Source organism: Pseudophryne corroboree, chromosome 1 (genome assembly GCF_028390025.1).
Source record: "Pseudophryne corroboree isolate aPseCor3 chromosome 1, aPseCor3.hap2, whole genome shotgun sequence".
NCBI classification, from domain to species: domain Eukaryota; kingdom Metazoa; phylum Chordata; class Amphibia; order Anura; family Myobatrachidae; genus Pseudophryne; species Pseudophryne corroboree.
This window is the reverse complement of record NC_086444.1, coordinates 848,240,369-848,260,768: the sequence shown is the minus strand read 5'-3', so window position 1 is coordinate 848,260,768 and position 20,400 is coordinate 848,240,369. Positions and strand designations below refer to the sequence as shown.

The 20,400-nt window shown below is 43.2% G+C and overlaps 1 protein-coding gene and 1 pseudogene across 2 annotated transcripts in view; both read left to right on the top strand.

Annotated features, from left to right (window-relative positions):
- ENOPH1 (enolase-phosphatase 1) overlaps positions 1–14,818 on the top strand; it is an 81,261-nt gene extending 66,443 nt beyond the window's left edge. For both annotated transcript variants that reach the window (XM_063919945.1, XM_063919946.1), the window contains exon 6: positions 14,604–14,818. In XM_063919945.1, coding sequence (XP_063776015.1) covers positions 14,604–14,743 — 140 coding nt within the window. In that variant the 3' untranslated portion in view covers positions 14,744–14,818. The remainder of the gene's footprint in view (positions 1–14,603) is intronic.
- A 5,251-nt stretch (positions 14,819–20,069) lies between these two features.
- LOC134938793 (5S ribosomal RNA) lies at positions 20,070–20,188 on the top strand (annotated as a pseudogene).
- Positions 20,189–20,400: the final 212 nt, after the last annotated feature.

Genomic DNA, 20,400 nt, shown 5'->3' with positions numbered 1-20,400 from the left:
TGGGTCATAGATCTCATTTCCCAGGGTTACAGACTGGAGTTTCAGGAGCTCCCACCTCACAGAGTCTTCAAATCAGGCTTACCAGTTTCACAGGAGGCAAGTATAACCTTACAGGATGCTATTCAAAAACTGATACAAATGCAGGTAATTGTTACACCTAATCTCCAAAACAAGGGATATTATTCCAACTTATTTGTGGTACCGAAACCAGATGGTTCGGTAAGGTCGAATCTGAATCTCAAATCATTAAACCCGTACTTACGGGTGTTCAAATTCAAGATGGAGTCTCTGAGAGCAGTGATCTCAGGTTTGGAGGAAGGGGAATTCCTAGTGTCTCTGGACATCAAGGATGCGTACCTTCACATTCCGATCTGGCCGCCTCATCAGGCTTATCTACAGTTTGCACTACAGGACTGTCACTACCAGCACAAGGCCCTACCCTTTGGTCTTTCTACGGCACCGAGGGTGTTCACCAGGGTGATGGCAGAGATGATGTTTCTGCATTGCCGGCTGTGAGTGAACATTATTCCATACCTGGATGATCTTTTGATAAAGGCTCCGTCCAGGGAGTAGTTGTTGCACAGCATTGGCCTCACAACCAGACTACTCCCGGATCACAGCTAGATTCTAAATCTTCCGAAGTCTCACTTAGAGCCAACTTGGAGGCTCCCATTTCTGGGAATGATACTGGACACACAGTCGCAGAAAGTTTTTATTCCGATGGAATAAGCATTGGTAATCCAGTCGATGGTCCGGGATGTCCTGAAGCCAACCCGGATATCGGTGCACCTGTGCATTCGCCTTCTGGGGAAAATGGTGGCCTCTTACGAGGCTCTTCAGTACGGGAGGTTTCATGCACGACCCTTCCAACTCGATCTGTTGGACAAATGGTCCAAATCGCATCTTCACATGCACCAGAGGATCCGTCTGTCGCCAAAGGCCAGGATCTCCCTTCTGTGGTGGCTACACACTTCTCATCTGCTCGAAGAATGACGGTTCGGGATTCAAAATTGGATTCTGCTAACCACGGACGCAAGCCTCAGCGGTTGGGGAGCAGTCACCCAGGGGGTGCAGTTTCAAGAAAGATGGTCAAGTCAGGAAGTCGTCCTTCCAATCAACATTCTGGAACTCAGGGCCATATACAATGCCCTTCTGCAGGCCTCATATCTTCTTCATGATCGGGCCATTCAGGTCCAGTCGGACAATGTGACGGCAGACTTCTTCAGCATACACGACCTGCACCCGGGCGAGTGGGGCCTTCACCCGGAAGTATTTAGGTGCTTGACAAGTCGATGGGGATATCCACAGATTGACATGATGGCCTCTCGTCTCAACAAGAAGCTCAGGCGGTATTGTTTCAGGTCGAGAGACCCACAGGCAGTGGCGGTGGAACACTCTGACGACTCCATGGGTCTATCAGACGGTGTACGTGTTTCCTTCACTTCCTCTAATCCCAAGGATGCTGAAAAGAATAAAAAGGGAAAAGGTTCAGGCATTTCTCATTGCTCCGGACTGGCCAAGAAGGTCCTGGTACGCGGACCTCCTGGAGATGCGCCTCGAAGATCCGTGGCCTCTACCTCTTCGCGAGGATCTTCTGCAACAGGGCCCGTTCGTCTGTCAAGACTTACCACGGCTACGTTTGACGGCATGGAAGTTGAACGACTGAGTTATCCCGATTATGATCCAAGTCTGGAAGGGGGTAACGTCTAAATATTACCACCAGATTTGGAAGAAATACTTCTCTTGGTGTGAGAACAGAAAATATACTGCAGTGGAATTTCTGTTCAGGCCCACTCGACTCGGTCCATGGGTTCTTCTTGGGCGGCTGCCCGGGGTGTCTCGGCTTTACAGCTCTGTCAAGCAGCTACTTTGTCAGGTTCGAACACGTTTGCTAAGTTTTACAAGTTTGATACCTTGGCCTCTGAAGACCTTAATTTTGGTCAATCAGTTCTGCAGGAACCTCAGCACTCTCCCACCCGGTTTGGGCGCTTTGGTACTTCCCCATGGTACTAAATGGAACCCCAGTATCCTCTAGGATGTAAGAGAAAATAGGATTTTAATTACCTACTGGTAAATCCTTTTCTCGTAGTCCGTAGAGGATACTGGGTGCTCGCCCGGTGCTTCGTGCACTGTTACTTGGTTAAGTATTGTTGTTTGGTTCAGTTGTTGCTGTTCCTGTTTCAAGTTTGGTTGGCATGGCTTTCCTCTTGTTATTATTATTATTATTACATTTTATTTATAGGGCGCCACAAGTGTTTCGCAGCGCCGTACAAAGGACAGTACAGGGAGACAAAACTTAGCATAACAGTAAATAAATAACAAAAATGGAGTGCAGGTAACAAAGAGCAACACAGTTCTCAAAACATAATACAGCTTAGATGTAAGTAGCGAAGGAGTAATCATTGTACTACTTGGGGCTGGCGGCCATAGATAGAGATGAGCCTTTACCAGCAGGAGAGAAAGCAGGTAAAGATGGTCGCTGAGTGAAATGTGTCAAGAAGAGGGTTTAGACAAGAGGAAAGAGGGTCCTGCTCTGAAGAGCTAACAATCTAGTGGGGAGGGGCAACAGACAGATGACATGAGGTACAAGCAAGCAGGTAGAAGCCTGATGGTGGTATGCGAGCAAAGCAGAGATGTCCAAGGCATGGGGCAGGGGGATGGAGGAGCAGCCTAAGGACTAGGTTATTTATTGGAGGGGTACGCTTTGATAAATAGGTGGGTTTTCAATGCCCGTTTGAAGCTTTGCAAGGTCGGGGAGAGTCTAATGGAGCGGGGGAGCGCATTCCACTGAAGGGGTGCAGCACGGGTAAAATCCTGTACTCGTGCATGGGAAGCAGTGACCAAGGCAGAGGAGAGGCGACGGTCATCAGCCGACCGTAGTGGGCAGGAGGGAGTATGAAGGGAGAGGAGGTTGGAGATGTAGGGAGCAGTGGAATTAGAGATGGCCTTGTATGTGAGGGTGAGGAGTTTGAAGAGGATTCTGTAGGGGAATGGGAGCCAGTGTAGATTTTGTTGAAGGGGAGTGGCAGAAGTGGAGCGGCGGGAGAGGAAGATGAGCCTAGCTGCAGAGTTGAGGACAGATTGGAGGGGAGCAATGTGGGAGCAAGTGAGGCCAGTGAGGAGCACATTGCAGTAGTCAAGTCGTGAGATGACCAGTGAGTGGATGATAAGTTTAGTTGCACTCTGGGAGAGAAATGGCCTGATGCGAGCAATGTTGCGTAGCTGGAACCGACATGATTGCGCCAGAGCTTGGATGTAGGGTGCAAAGGAGAGGGAGGAGTCAAGAGTGACGCCCAGGCAGCGGAGTTGGGGAACGGGGGAGATGATAGTGTTGTCAACAGTGATAGAGATATTTGTAGGGGGTGTTGCTCTGGCTGGGGGAAAGATAATAAGTTCAGTTTTATCCATGTTGAGCTTCAGAGAGCGCTCAGACATCCAGGAGGAGATGGCAGAGAGGCAGCTGGAGACCTGAGAGAGGACAGAGGGGGACAGATCAGGAGAGGAGAGGTAGAGTTGTGTGTCATCAGCATAGAGGTGGTATTGAAGGCCAAATGAGTTAATGAGTGCACCCAGGGAAGAGGTGTAGAGGGAGAACAGTAGGGGGCCTAGGACAGAACCCTGAGGGACACCAACAGGAAGGATAGAAGGGTGTGAGGTGGTTCCGGAGGCAGACACAGAGAAGGAGCGGTTAGTGAGGTATGAGGTAAACCAGTCAAGGACGGTGCTAGAGAGGCCAACATTTTGGAGTGTGCGGAGGAGGAGAGGGTGATCCACGGTGTCAAAGGCAGCAGAGAGGTCCAGAAGGATGAGCAAAGAGAAGTGGCCCTTGGATTTGGCCGAAAGCAGGTCACTGGTGACTTTCACCAGGGCAGTCTCGGTGGAGTGGAGTGGGCGAAAGCCAGATTGTAGTGGATCAAGGATGGAGTGGTCAGAGAGGTAGCTTGTGAGACGGCTGTAGACGAGTCGTTCAAGTAGTTTGGAGGCGAAAGGGAGACGAGAGATGGGGCGGTAGCTAGTGAGTGATGAAGGGTCGAGGTTGGCTTTTTTGAGAATAGGGGACACCAGAGCATGTTTGAATGGTGAGGGAAAGATGCCAGTAGAGAGCGATAGGTTAAAGAGGTGAGCAAGGTGGGAGCAGGCAGTGGGGGGGAGGGAGCGGAGAAGACGGGAGGGGAGGGGGTCCAAGTGGCAGGTTGTGGGGGGAGAGGATAAAATGAGGGAGTGGACTTCCTTGTCTGAGGTGGGACGGAAGCAGGACAGGGTGGGATAGATGGACGGGAGGGATGGTGGCAGCAGGGGGGTGACGGGAGGAGATGTAATTTTGAATATCCTCAATTTTGGAGATGAAGAAGGAGGCAAAGTCAGTGGGAGTGAGGGAAGAGGGGAGGGGAGGGGAGGAGGAGGGGGGCGAAGGAGAGTGTTGAAAGTTTCAAAGAGTCGGCGTGGACTGGAGGACTGAGAAGAGATGAGTGTTTGGAAAAAGGATTGCTTGGCGAGAGAAAGAGCAGAGCTATAGGAAGAGAGGATAAACTTGAAATGGAGAAAGTCCGCCAGAGAGTGGGATCTCCTCCAGGAGCGTTCTGCAGACCGTGAACATTTTTGTAGGAATCGTGTGAGTTTGGTGTGCCAGGGTTGGGGTTTGAAGCGGCGGAGGGGGACAGATGAGAGGGGGGCCACAGAGTCAAGAGCAGCAGTAAGGGAAGAGTTATAGAAGGAGGCTGCCTGGTTGGGACAAGTCATAGTGGAAAGAGGAGAGAGGAAGGTCTCGAGGGAGGACATGATAGCGGGGTTGAGGGACCCGAGATTGCGTCTGGTGATGGTGGGTCTGGGTGTGGAGCAGAGAGGGGAAGATGAGAGGGTGAAAGAAAGGAGATGGTGGTCAGAGAGAGGTGTGCTGGTTCGGAATCTCACCACTATCCCTGTCTATCCTTCTCTCAAAGTATGTCCGTCTCCTCGGGCACAGTTTCCTAGACTGAGTCTGGTAGGAGGGGCTAAGAGGGAGGCGCCAGCAATCATGCATGCCCTAGCAGTATTTGCTATATATATTTATCAAGGGATCTAGGCATGCACTCTCTAATGGTTAGCCAAGCCTCTGTGGTGGCTGGACACTACCCCTCTGGATACTGGCCACACCCCTTAACATGGGCCCCTAAGACTGCATTCCCCCAGTGAGCCCTTCATGTCCCAGTCCGACATGGGTAATATATGAAGGATTAACGCTCATATTTTTGGCTACACATATAGGTTTAAGAGAACATATCTTGGTCATTCCACGAAATATAGGACACAATACATGAAAATTAAAGGTCACATAATCGCTAACATTTTAGGATATTTATGCTGCTAAAAGATCGTAGTATATTGTGTGATCTTTGAAAATAGATATATTTATCGCGTATCTACTTCCTCTATGTGTAAACACTGAACATATATGGAAGTAGTTGAAGTGGATGCAAAAACAGCGCATTTCCATGTATGTTATAAACGGATTTTCATTTGACCATCATCACCAGATGAGATATTTTATACATCTTCACAGTTAATCAGGAAGAGAAACAGGCCTACATTGATTAAATCACGTGGATTCTACAGGTTTGAGTAATATGTATCAGAGCCCTTTGACTGGGGACAGAAATGTAACGCGAGTCACATTTGTATGTAATATAAGTCACATGTCAAAATTGAGTTTAAGTATAGTTTGGTTAAAATTCAGTTTTTGTTTGTGTGTCAGTCATAAGTTTAGTAACATAGTATCTGAGGTTGAAAAAAGACAATTGTCCATCGAGTTCAACCTATTTGTGGTCTCCTATGCATGATGATTTGACTAAAATTTCTGACTGATGCTGCTGTCAGCCGTTGCATTTTATCCCTATTTATAGTAACTATAATGCATGACTATGCACCATACCCCGTGATATCCTTATCCATTAGGAATTTATCTAACCCATTCTTAAAGGTGTTGACAGATTCCGCCGTTACAACTCCCTCGGGCAGGGAATTCCAAACACGTATTGTCCTTACCGTGAAAAAGCCTTTACGCCGTATTGTGCGGAATCTCCTCTCCTCTAACCTGAGCGAGTGTCCACGAGTCCTCTGTGTTGATCTAACCAAAAACAGGTCCCGCGCAAGCTCTGTGTATTGTCCCCTTATATATTTGTAGATGTTGATCATATCCCCTCTTAGTCTCCGCTTTTCCAATGTAAACATGCCTAGTCTTTCAAGCCTTTCCTTGTATTCCATCGTCTCCATGCCCTTAATTAGTTTGGTCGCCCTCCTCTGTACCTTTTCAAGCTCCAGGATATCCTTTTTGTAGTACGGTGCCCAGAATTGTACACAGTATTCAAGGTGTGGCCTCACTAGTGATTTATATAACGGGAGTATAATACTCTTGTCCCTAGCATCAATACCCCGTTTTATGCATGCTAATATCTTATTAGCCTTCTTTGCTGCAGTCCTACTTTGGGTACTACTGCTTAGCTTGCTATCTATGAGGACACTTAAGTCCTTTTCCAGTACAGAATCCCCTAATTTTACCCCATTTAGTAGGTAGGTGTAATTTTTGTTCTTGTTACCACAGTGCATTACCTTACACTTGTACACTTTAGGATCTTCTAATTGTATAATATAACAATTATATTGTAAAAATAATTAGTCCGGACCTCAGTTCCTATGTCCATTCTGTTGTAACATGAGTCACACATATAAAAACTAAAATCTTAACTACTAAGAGTGTACAATTTTTTGTTGTTGCTTTGTAAGCATTAATTATGGCTACATACCCCATATATTATTGTCATTTTTAAAATGTTGAATTTCTGCTTCATTTTTGTGTGGGGGGCATTTAACCACTTAACTGATTATTTTTTCCCCCAAGAACCGCTCAGAAATTGTCAGGTTTTTTTATGAGTCAATTAGGTGAAGAACATGAATTTAACCTTATCCAAAATGATTTTAGTTAAAAAAAAAAAAAAAAAATAATAATAACATTTTTATGAAAATCAGTTTTTTACATTTTTTCTCAAAAATCGTAACATCGGTCGGGAAGATCGGTAATATTGTGACATTACTTTTTACACACCAGACCACTTCACAGCCATTCTTTCAAAACAAAAAAATTATATATATTTTTTCGCTATATCGTTATATTATTTAATTATAGTATACATTCCTAAGCGCGATGTCTTATAGATCCACACCAGACAGCTGCCAGGTACACAGAGGGGTCTTGAAGGGGTTAGTTTATACTTTCCCAGCGGTACCTATTGCCTGCAGCCACTGGGTAGGGTGTCCTGTCATACTCAGAGCCGGCCTTAGGCATAGGCAAACTAGGCAAATGCCTAGGGCATTTGGTATGCTTAGGGGCACCAGCAGCTTCTGCTGATTAAAATGATATGCGGCATGCCTATATTTTGTGTGCGACTGTGGCTGTATCTGCATACGAAATGCTACGTTGCGTGTATTCCTGGAAATAACTAATGAAGCATTTCGTATATGCAGATACAGCCGCAGTCGCACACAGAATATAGGCATGCCGCATATCATTTTAATCAGTAGAAGCTGCTTGTGCATTCTAGCCATATAGTAATGCAAATAAGATGCATTTTCATAAACAAAATGCGCCCGAAGTTAGTAGAGCTGCCAGCTGACTCATGCCAGGCATCTCTTGAAGAACTAGCGGCGGTGCTAGGGGGCACCAGCCAAATTCTTGCCTAGGGCATCATATTGGTTAGGGCCGGCTCTGGTCATACTGACCGATCAGCAGTGATCGACAGCACGGCAAACACTGGGCGAGGGTGCAGGGAGGCTGAGGGACCTTCTGGTCCCTCTGACAGCAGCAACGGAGGGAAGTTTCCCTTCCCTACCACTGATAACACAGGTTATCTGACTGGTCACATCCTCTGCGACCAGGTCAGATAAAGCACTTGCTGGTGTGGTCGCATCTGATGCGACCATGCCAGGCAAGTGGTTAAACCTTTAAAATTAACTTGAAATGTAACATGAGTCACATGGAATGACCCATCTTCATAATATGAATATTACATCAGCTGGTCATTTATGATCATAAAATAATTTTGGACTAATTGAAGTATATACAAGTACATAAATTCAGATTAAATCCCCAGTTTTACATGCATTTATGATTCCACATTATGCATAGAAAATGCTCCTAACTTTAGTTTACTAGCAGATTCACTTACGTGAATAAATTATATTTGGAGTTATAAGACTACCTATTATGTATGGGTTTCTGGACTAATGTTTTGTATATTTCAAATGGAGTAAAGTCCAATTAATTATTGTGCTGTTACAGGTTGAGTATCCCATATCCAAATATTCCGAAATACGGAATATTCCGAAATACGGACTTTTTTGAGTGAGAGTGAGATAGTGAAACCTTTGTTTTTTGATGGCTCAATGTACACAAACTTTGTTTAATACACAAAGTTATTAAAAATATGGTATTAAATGACCTTCAGGCTGTGTGTATAAGGTGTATATGAAACATAAATGAATTGTGTGAATGTAGACATACTTTGTTTAATGCACAAAGTTATAAAAAATATTGGCTAAAATGACCTTCAGGCTGTGTGTATAAAATGTATATGAAACTTAAATGCATTCTGTGCTTAGATTTAGGTCCCATCACCATGATATCTCATTATGGTATGCAATTATTCCAAAATACGGAAAAATCTGATATCCAAAATACCTCTGGTCCAAAGCATTTTGGATAAGGGATACTCAACCTGTATACTTATTTAATGTAATACATAGCCATCCTATCAGATCCATAGTAATCTATGTGATGTCTACACACTGATTTTAACCAAAATGAATAACGGTTATATTTTATTTGTTGTGCACCAAAACATAGATTTCTTCCTTCTTTCTTTTTAACAAAAGTATTTTTATTGAGAAAGAAGTTTTCATATTACAGGTATTCCAAGCCGTTGTGTGTGTGTGTGTGTGTGTGTGTGTGTGTGTGTGTGTGTGTGTGTGTGTGTATATATATATATATATATATATATATATCATACAAAATGACAACCGTTCCGTAATGTAGTTAAAAGACATAGGGCCTAATTCAGACCCGATTGCTGCAACGGCAGCAATCGCAGCCTTAAGCCCTTTTGGTTGTGCGCACGCGCAGTGGCCTCGTTGCGCGTGCGCACACAGTGAGATGCAAAAGCATCTCACTGCTGTGATTGCCTCTGCCTGATTGACAGGCAGAGGCGGTGGCGGGTTCAGGAGGGTGCGTGCCAACGGCGTTGGAATGCCGTTGGGGGGTTGGCGGTACGGACAATGCAGACATATCCGGACCATTGTTGGGGCGGGCCACGGTGTCTGCGTGATGTCACACGGAGCGGCTGTGGGCCAGAACATGGCGGGTAGCCACCTGCCAGCGCAGCTAGCTACTTGGTGGGTGTGAAAGCATCGATGCCGTGCAATGCTTTTGCATTTGTGCTGGGAGGAAGGGGGGTAGGGCCTGACATGTGAGGCGGACTAGCCCTATGCTGGGAGTCCCTGCGCATGTCAGAGAATCTAATTGTAGATGTGCTAAAATTAGCACATCTACGATCAGGTCTGAATCACCCCCGTAGTTTTGGAAGGGAAAGGAAAGAAGAAAGAAACAATATAAAAAGAGGGCAAAACACAGATTTCTTTTTACAGAAGTCCGAGACTACGCTGTGTGAAAACATGCATGATATACTCCGCAAACAGGCATTACGCTCTGCATTAGCTCCCTAGTCTGTAATATAGGAGAAATTACATTTTACAAGAATAAAAACTGTGCTATAGGTAAACATTGTAGCTTTGCTTCTAATACTATGTTACCCACGTGGTATTGTTATATATTTCTTAATCCCTTGAAATGGTAAACTTTTTTTCTTAAATTTTTTAAAACTATGTGTCCTGATGCAGAAAGATGTTTACAGATGAAACAGTAGGTCAGGATGGAGCTTCAGTTTGCTTGGTACTCTCCAAGACTTTATTTTTACCTTCAAAATATTTTTATATGTCTATAACTCTGTGTGTGGACGTGAGTTAAATGTACTTTTACCTAAACACATGATTAAAAAGGGGGTTGGTATATTTTGTCAACATTCATAACGTTGACATGAGAATCACGACATGGTTGTGATGTTGACACACTTGTCATGTTAACATTTTCATGTCGACATTCATGAAATGCAACATGATTAGAATGTCAAGAAAATGTTCCCGGTGGTCTAGTGGTGACTTACCTGGTACGGCGTCTTCAGTGGTGCCTGCAGGGTCTGACTGTGACGTCCTGATTCCTGATGACTTCCAGCAGATCCTGCGGAGCTTCCAGCGGTGAGTATACCTGTCCCTTATCCTCCCCTTACGTATACTAGTGCTAACAACGCAATCCCAACCCCTCATAACACTTTTGCTCTGCTGCAACCTAAATCTAACCCTCCAGTTCCTGCAGAATGTCTACCTTAACTTGCCAACATTCTGCAGATGCCGACTTGTTCAATGTAGCTATTTCAACAATGTCAACATCCTGTCAACATAATGCTGACATCATAACTGTTGACATTGTGACTGCATTCTTTGAAAAGAGGCTTCAATCCGCTTGTTAGTACACAGAATGCAGAAGTGGCTATCTAAAGGCTCATAACCACTGTCATGTTTTCAGCTGTGTTTTATAAGTGTTTTTAATGTTTAAAAACTGCATGTAAACCAGTGTGACGCAAACCCCCCCCCACAAAAAACAATTGTCTTTAGTGTTACCATACTCATTGCATTGTTTTGCATTTGAGTAGTATGTTTCGGAACAGTACTTCAACACATTTTATGTGTTTTTCACATTTAAACATATTAATATGTAAAATATTGCTAGCAAAGATATATAGTTATGCTTGAAAGTCTTTGCAGTGTGTATAAATGAGTTACTGGAATAATTCAAGAAGAATCCACTAGGTGTCAGAATTGTTCCATAATAATGTTTTGTATCTTGCAATGACCCTGGTTAGTCTACTGGGGTACCTGTCATACTGACTCTTCCTACTTACATTAAGCAGCACAGTTTAAGGAAGTATGGGGCAGATGTATTATCCTGGAGAAGGCATAAGGAAGTGATAGACCAGTGATATGTGCAAGGTGTTAAAGGCACCAGCCAATCAGCTTCAATATGTAAATTAACAGTTAGGATCTGATTGGCTGGTGCCTTTATCACCTTACACATATCACTGGTTTATCACTTCCTTATGCCTTGTCCAGCTTAATACATCTGCCCCAATGTGTATTGGTGTGTACCTGCTTTTTGCCCTATTACTTCACTTCTGTCCGGACAAGCTAAATAGGTGGCCTTTATAGTATCAAGCAGGTTAGTTTTGGGAACCTTTTGAGATGTTTTAAAAGCTTATCAAGGGTCTTCTTCCAAATACATTTCCTGCAAGGAGTTATGGGTTATCCACTGACTTAGCTGACTTTAAATGGTTTCCTTGCCTTGTTCAAGACAGTACAGCAGCTGCCTCTTGAGCAGGTGTTGGCATACTATGCTCTTTCTCTGGGATCATCTCAAATCCAGATGTGGTAATTCCTCTTTACCACAATAGTGACCACCATCTACAACCCCATAGTGGACCCCCTATTCAACCCGAAGAAGAAAAACAAATTCAAAAGCAGAGTCTATTCCTCATCTAAGGGGTTAAATGCGCCCTGTGAATTCGTGCAGTTATGTTTGGCTATATGCCACACTAAGGGGAGCTCCGGACTCGCTGATTTTTGTTCATGGTCCGCAGCGGTCCTGACCTGCAAATCAGTCGTCCGACCTTGGCATAGGTGTGAAAGACTAATTAAACCATCTAAGTTGCTGGTTCCCTCTAAAGGTTCCCACAAAAATCTGAGTCCGGTGTGAGATTGGTCTGCGAGGGCACTAAATGAATCGACCCCTTTATCTTTTACACCTTAGTGATATTTACTTCCACAGACACTGGTTCAGGATAATGGAATGGGTTAGAGTATATCACAACCAGGCGCCGAAGCTGCTGACTAAGTGCAATTCTCAGAAGTTTCACCTTACTTCCCAAACAACAATGCAATACAAAAAAAGTAAATGTACACATAAATCAAGCGCTAAAAAACAATACTTCCCTTATTGTGGGATAGTTGTGAACCAATGTTACTCCTCTTGAGTGAATGATATTCTCAAATAGATTCACCAGATGAATGCAGAAACATGGAACAAAGAATAAAAACAAATATGGTGTAGTATGCCAACCACAGAAGTGTGGGACTTTATATCATTGTGTGGTTGACATACTACACCATATTTGTTTTTATTCTTTGTTCCATGTTTCTGCATTCATCTGGTGAATCTATTTAAGAATATCATTCACTCAAGAGGAGTAACATTGGTTCACAACTATCCCACAATAAGGGAAGTATTGTTTTTTAGCGCTTGATTTATGTGTACATTTTCTTTTTTTGTATTGCACTGGTTCAGGATACTTCAGGGAATAAGGTTGCTTCTCTATTTTTTCACTACTCAAAAGAAGATTTTTTGAAGTAAGATGTTTGTCACAAAAAAAAAAAAAAGTACAAATATTGCATCATCCACAGACTGCAGCAAAAAAAGTAGAAACGGAGTCTTACTTCTATCATCAACAATAGAAAAAAATAAACGTTACTCTGTTAGGTAGCAAAAATGTTATCAGAAATGTTTGAATTCCGAGGAATATGCACAGGTTTGGGACTTACCTCCCATCTGTTGGTGTGACGTGTATAATCAGCCATTACGCATCTGTCCAATCCAATTGCCGGTGTGTTATTTAAAATACCCTGTAGTGCAGGGTGTTTCCTGTTCCTGCAGCCCAGGGGATGTTGTTCAATTTGCGTTGCTGAAAATAGGGAGCAGTGAATTCTAGTGAACCCCCAGATGAAGTCTGATTTTTCCTAAAAACTTTATTTTTAGGAAAAATCACTGGGACCTGCTCTGGGACCACCAGGTACCAGAAAGTTCTGTGTAACACGAACACTTCCCTGATACACACTACCGGTCATAAGTTTTGCAGCCCAGATTTTTGGAGCTTAAGTATTTACAGTACGCATGTCTCAATGTACTTTGAAATTACAGCATAGAAAGAATAAACAATTGGAATCAAGAAAAAAAAATTTTAATTTTGGTTTAACAAAACCTAATTTACATTTTAAAGTCAATGTAGCCACCTTTTACAGATATAACTTAAGAATGCACACAATAGAAATCAAATATTGCTTGGGAAGTTCTTCCCAGCACTGTTACAGAAGTTCCCACAAATGTGTTGCATTCATAGGTTTCTTTGCTTTCACCTTACTGTCCAGTCCATCCCAAACCAGCTTGATGGGATTTAAGTTTGAGACTGCTGGCCATTAAATGATTTGAAGGTTATTATCTTTCCTCAAAGATACAGTAATTCTGACATAGCATGGAGGTATGTTTTGGTTTATTATCATTTCATCATGCCTCCACCTCTGTTTGACAGGGGTTAGGTTCAATTTGCCAGTATTTAGGATGCCGGCGGCCAGAAAACCGACTGCTGCATTCCTACGATCGGAATCCCAACAGGGGAAGGTAAGTATATTTACCTTTAAACCCCCCCCTCCACTGGCCCTCTAAACCAAACCCTCCCCTCTCCGCAGACTAACCCTAACCCTCCCTGCTGGTGCCTAATCCTACCCCACCCTTCCCCCTTTGGAGCCTAACCCTAAATCTCCTCCTGCAGCCCACACCTAACCAGCCCCCATCCGCGGCTTACCTTTCCAGCGGGCTGGTGGTTGCTTGTTCGTCATCCTGGCTGTTAGGATTCCGGCATTGGGATGGTTTCCCTATTTTGTGTTAACCTGAAAAATCCAAAGTACCATAGCTCTGTGACTGCCTACTCATTGCACTACAGACAGCTGGGATCTAGTTGCATGGTCAACAGTGACCATGTCAACACCACAGTGTTGACACTAGCATGTCAACATGTCTATATCCTCAGAATAAAATGTTGCCATGTGAAATGTCAAAATTGTGAGGATGCTAACTGTTAGGGTTAAGCACTAGGGGGGAGAGTTAGTGTTACAGATTAGAGATTAGGGGAAAAATACTGTAGTTCATCACCTCTGCATCGAATGTACTGCACATGTCCCCACCGGAACCCGCAAGCTACCACTGGAGACGCTGCTGCCACCAGGACCAGGTAATTTGACATTTTATCATGTAGACATGATGAATGTCAACATGGTTACTGGCTACATGCTAAGTATGTTGACATTGCAGCCATGTCGACATAATAAATGTCGGCCTAACATAGCACCCCTGAAGCTCCTCTCACATAGTCATTGGTCTGACAGGAGCTGATGCAGACATCCCTGATCCTGCCCCTATGTACTGTATGAACCCACAGTTATGCCAAGCTGTCCTTCACACTGCCTGCAGCTAATGTGGCAGCTGGGTGTAGTGCCTTAAGAGACCATGGTGAACTTAGTATAAACACCTCTTGTTATTTAATATGTTATTCAGATCAGTTATACAAAGTCTTTGATATATAATGAGATTCAAATAGCGAATTTACTTAATGAAAAATAATATTTTGTTGTTGTTACAGAGGCACAAGCTGCGGAGGAAGCAGGAGTGCACGTGGCTCTAGTAGTAAGATCTGGCAATGCAGCACTAACGGATGAGGAGAAATCAGCGTACCGGCTTATATCATCATTCGATCAGCTTACCTTGCCTTCCAAACAATGAGCAGAAGATGTTTCATAACTGCATAATACTGTTGTTTTTTTGTTCAAATGTAATTAAAATAATGAAACACTAGAATGCTTCATTTTGCAGTGATTTTGAAGGGAGTTATGCTGACAGATTATTATGAAGACTTATACATCGTAATATTTAAAGAACCACAAACTGTAAAGTTGGTCTATATAAATAAAACATAGTAATGCCACTGACAAAGTACGCCACTGGGCCAGAGGCGCGGCGAGCGGACTCGCTCAGCTCACTGATGGGATTCAGGTGTGCGGGATGCCACTGTCGGTTTACTGACAGCCAGCATCACGTATGTATTCACATGTAACAGTGTCGGGAGCTTACCAGGACATGTGAGATTAGGGAAGCAGGGAGTACTGCAACGGGTATATTTACCTACATGCAGCAGACTTCCTGAAGAACTCTGGTCTGCCATGATTTCTCAGTGTAAAATGTCTGAGAACAATAATTAAAATGTGCTTTCTTTAGTATACTTCTGAATATTATTAGCAGCTGTTTTATAGGACAATTTTGCATGTTTAAATCACATTCATTCAGATTATTTTAATTGGTCTTCATATGGTTTTAAACAGTTGAATGACAATTTTATTTAATTTACTAATTTCTAACAAGAAAACCTACACACAGATCTTTTCATTACCCACTGTTTCCCAATGATGATATTACAAATTTCGGACCTGATTCATGTTTGCAAGCAAAGCCAAAAAGTACTGAACTAGGCAAAACTATGCTGCATTGCAGGTGGGGCAGATGTAACGTGCAGAGAGAGTCAGATTAGGGTGATGTGTTTCCAAACTGAAATCTAAATTGTAGTTTAAAAATAAAGTGGGCTACATACAAAAGCAGACAGTTTTTACCATGCATAGAAATAATATAACCCACCCAAATCGAAATCTCTCTACACATGTTACATCTGCCCCACCTGCAGTGCAACATAGTTTTTGCCCAGTTGTGTGCTTTTTTGCTTAGTAAACCTGAATCAGGCCCTTCAAGTCATTTCAGATAATTGTGTCAGTGACATCTGGCTAAAAGCGATTCCAATATATAAATAGTGTACTTATGGGCAGATTTGGAAGAAGCTTAACTTGAATTGTAGCCTAATTACATTTTACAGTTTTTAATTTACTGTATACAATTCTAAAAACAATTACCTTCAAATATTTCCCCTCATTGCCTAAGGTGAAATTCAAGTTAGCTTTTTGTGAATACCATAGTCTGAAGAACATTTTGGCACTTCCACATGCTCAGTCTGTTGGTCTGGAATGCATTTGACATTGGATGTATGACAGCCTTGGTAAATATATCTTGATGAATATTTAGCACCTGCCAAGTATTTTCAGAGTGAAATCGTTGTTATTCATTCACTCTAGACCAAACATTTAAGCTGTTCATTACTTACAGGCACATTTAAGCACTCAAAAAGAAAATGAATAAAGTCTTCCAATCACAGGTTACACTGTAAGAGGGCCTATCATATATGGTGTAGTAATATAATAGTCCAATGGGACCTGCTTCACATTACAAAACACAAACCAAATTCGGAGAGAGTTATATTTGCATAAAATACAGAAACCAGGAACATAATAAAGCGGTGAGGCAGTTATTTAGGGTCATCAGTTCCAGCATTATTCATCCTACCCACAAAGGTACCAGACGAGCCAGCCATTTTGGATGTACTGTATAGGTTATATTGAGGGGAATATTCAATGTCTGGAATAGATGACACATATTGGGGGATATACAAAATAATAAAGCAAGATACACAATCCTTTCAAAACCATCAGATCTGTGTATTGTTCATTCTACCCACAAGAGTATCAGACGAGGCACGGGCAGCCATCTTCAGTACAGTACATGAAAATAAAGACATAGAAATGAAACATGAAAAGCTAGTAACAAGATACCCACTCAGTAACTAGTTCCATGTATTGTCCATCCTGCCCATGAAAGTACCACATGAGGCAGTTATCTTGGTCACACTACATTGGTTTTCTTGGTCACACTACATTGGTTTCAGTGGGCGGGATGACCAATTACTATTAAGTATATACAGCGGGGAATTGCAGAACAAATGAAAAAAATCAGAAATTGTAATGATCTTGGGCATGCCAGAGTAGTTCCTGGGATGGTGCTGGAAGCTTGGATAGTATGTATGAATTTTGAAGACTGGAGGAAGCTGTCCGTGTCGGCCATTGTGATGCGATGCTGCTGAGCTGACAAGAATGTGTAGTGCCAAGTTTGTAAATACAATTTATTAACATGTATTTATGTAGTGCCAACATATTCCATTGCACTTTACAGTTTTGAAACCCATTGTAATAAAACAAGACGGTATTAACAGATTGTATGCAAGTCAACAATCTATAGGGAATAGTATATTATCATTCACAAGGGTTGGGTATGCCTGACCGGTGGTCGGGACACCGCCGATCACCATACCGACGCCGGGATCCCGCTCGCTGCACTCGCCACAGGTTCTATTCCCACTCTATGGGTGTCGTGGACACCCACAAGTGGGAATAGTCCCTGCTAGTTGGCATGCCGACTGTCAGGATTCTAAGTGGGCGGGGTGTAGGGGGAGGTATTGTGACCGCCAGTCAAATAACTATATCTCCTTTCACAACTGTACTTTGTTTTATAATTCACTTTTAGTAGATCACTACAATTTAAAAACTGATTTCTCCTGCAGGGTCCACAGGGTATCCACAGGATACATTGGGATATAGTGGAGCGACAGCATCAAGCGGTCAAAGCTTTTCGGGCTCCCAGCATGTAACGTGCCCGTCCATATTCCTGCCTCCTGGCTCAGGCAAATCTGTTTTTTGTGCAGCAGGAGCCGGACCATGGTCAGGGGGCTGCTGTTTTTTTAGCAGCCATAAGCTTTATTATTTTATTTTTATAGTCTTACTATTTTTTCTGAGTGATCTTTCTAAAAAGCATTTTATATTAGAAAGTTGCTCCAACAACTCTCCGCCGGGTCGCGACAACGCTTACCCACGAGTACAGTGCTGTTTCGGCAGGCGTCTGTGTCGAATATACTAGCAGGTCCAGGAGGCAAGGTATCGGTTCCGCTTAGAGGGGGAATGCGGACACAGCCGCACTGGTTTGGGAGGAGACTACCAAACAGTCGCTGACACGACTGTCACCGAGAGTGCACCAGCGCTAGGCCTTAAGGATCATAGGCTCCAGGGGTAGTATGAGGCCGCGATCCCTAGGGTTGATAGCAGTGGGGAGTCAGATGCTCCCCTGGTCACCCCTCCCCCTGGTTCATGACCAGTTTCCTCCAAGTCTCCCGCCATGAACTGTTTTTTCCGCTTCGGTCTGAGACGCTGTGTACTTGGGGGACCCAGTCGCTGCATAGGCGGCTGTGTGACTGGTGCGTCAGTGCTCACTTGGGCATCTGTGTTCACTGTAGGTTCATGGAGCCATTGTGTACACTAGTAGCATTTGAATCCACTCAGTTTTCGCAAATGTATTGATCGGTCCTGGAAGCGGGGAGCATCTTCCTGTATCCCATTCTACTGAGTGGGTAATACAGCACTAAGTCTCTATCTACCTTTGAGTTCGAATAGTTAGATAAAGTGCCTGATGCATATGAGTCTGATAACTATTGCTGTGGTCTTCGTTTGCTGTGCAACTGAATATGTTTAAAACTCCTATAAAAGGTAATGCAGTAATATGTTTCTCCTACATACTTGAAATGTATTTGTATTTGATTATGTGCTCATACTGCTTATTATACTAATGCATAACCTGTGACTGACTGCTAGTGTGATTGCTGACTTTACTATAAATTCCATCAATTTTTCTGTGTATCTGATCCCCAATGCTGGTGCAAAGCAGGGTAGGGTCAGATTGTATGTCACTTTAACAAATTTAAAGTGATTACAGTAACAAATTGTGTAATAACACTGTAAGGTGTGTAATTTATTTATCATGTCTAAGAGCGGCAAGGGTGAGGAAAATACACTTTCCACAGCAGCACCAACACTCATTTCATGTTGTCTTGCAGAGCTAGGTTAACCTATCAGGACTGTTTCAATGGGATTATGTGCAAAATGGTTTAGTTGTCTCCAAAGCCTCTTAAGTAACTGAGGCAGGCACAGGTTCTGGTTGAACCTTCATGGACTATTTTGCACAGACATTATCCAATGTAGCTGAGCAGATAATCCCAGCTCCTATACCAGCGATAGGTTATCCTATTAACCTTTACATGCAGGAATGGCAGCCTGAAAGGCCAGTGGTAAGTATATCACATAGACATGATACAACATCTTCACAGTCTACACATGTTTAGCTGAGGACTCATTGAATTTCGGAAGGTCTCAGCTCAGTGGACATACCTGAGCTAATTAGTGCTATGTAAGCCATTCTATCCTCAGAAGCAGCAGAGCCTGTGTTAGAAACTAAGGCAGCTGTGTTTAAACGTTCCAAAACAGCTGATGGAAATTATGTTGGGTTACGCCCAATAGGAAGTTAGAATTCCAGGAAATTAAATTCCAATTATCCTCATCCAGCTGGGGACTGTTTAAAAAAGAAGGGTGGCTCCCTAAGTAGATTTGCAGACCTTAGATTGCTGTGACATTCTACATTATTTTTATTTTCAACATAAATAAATGATGTCATGGATAGGAGACTCAATGGCTTTCTAAAGACCATTTTTTCTTTTTGTGTGGGACAATCATTATACCAGCCTTGGCTTCAGCTCAGATAGAGTAAGCAGTGGCAGCCTGGGCTGATGCATTGAAAGGAGATCTTTCAATGGCATCTAGAAAGCAAAAATTCCATATTGCATATCAAACAGGCAGCGATAAGCGGACCTGGATATGGGTACAATTGCCTCTCAGACAGCAGCTGTAGCAGCAGCTCGCAGAGCAGGTTGGCTGTGTACATGGTAATCTGAGTCAGAATCCAGGAAGGTTCTGGAGTCTTATCTTTGTTACTGAAAATTTTCTTTTGGTAAAGGAGTAACAGTATTTGAAATCAGACTCCAAGAAAGTGAAGTTTCTTTTCACACAAAAATTCAAGCCTAGTTTCCAGCTTTCCGGTCCTTTTGGAATCAAGGAAAAGCAAAAGGAAAGGGTAAAAGGCTAACAGTCCCAATCCAACAAGTCTGGTAGGACTAAAAGGTATTGGGCTATCAGAAGACTGGTTTTCGAATCTGAAGATAAGCCATCAGCCTGATCATGAGGGCCTCCACCTGGGGCGACCCAGGGTGGGAGGCTGATTTCTTCAGTTTGCACAGAGCTGCCAGCAGTCTACTACAGATGTCTGGGTGCAAAAAGTGGTATCTCACGGTATGATCTACAGCCAAACCACACTGGACATGCCCAATCTTATCTGATCTTGGAAGCTAAGCAGTGTTGGTCCTGGTTAGTACTTGGATGGTAAACCACCTGGTAATACCAAGTGCTGTAGGTGTTTTCAGAAATACCCTAATTAAAAATTGTACCAGCCCATCTTCAGTGGAAACGAAGACTAGGGCTTTGCAAGAGGCAGTTCAGGTGCTTCAGTGAGGAGTGATAATTCAGTTCCTCCTGCACAGTAAGGACAATGTTTGATTCAACCTGTTTCTATTCCAGAAGCCAAATGGGTCATTATGGCCCATACTCAATTTCAAAGCAATGAACAGG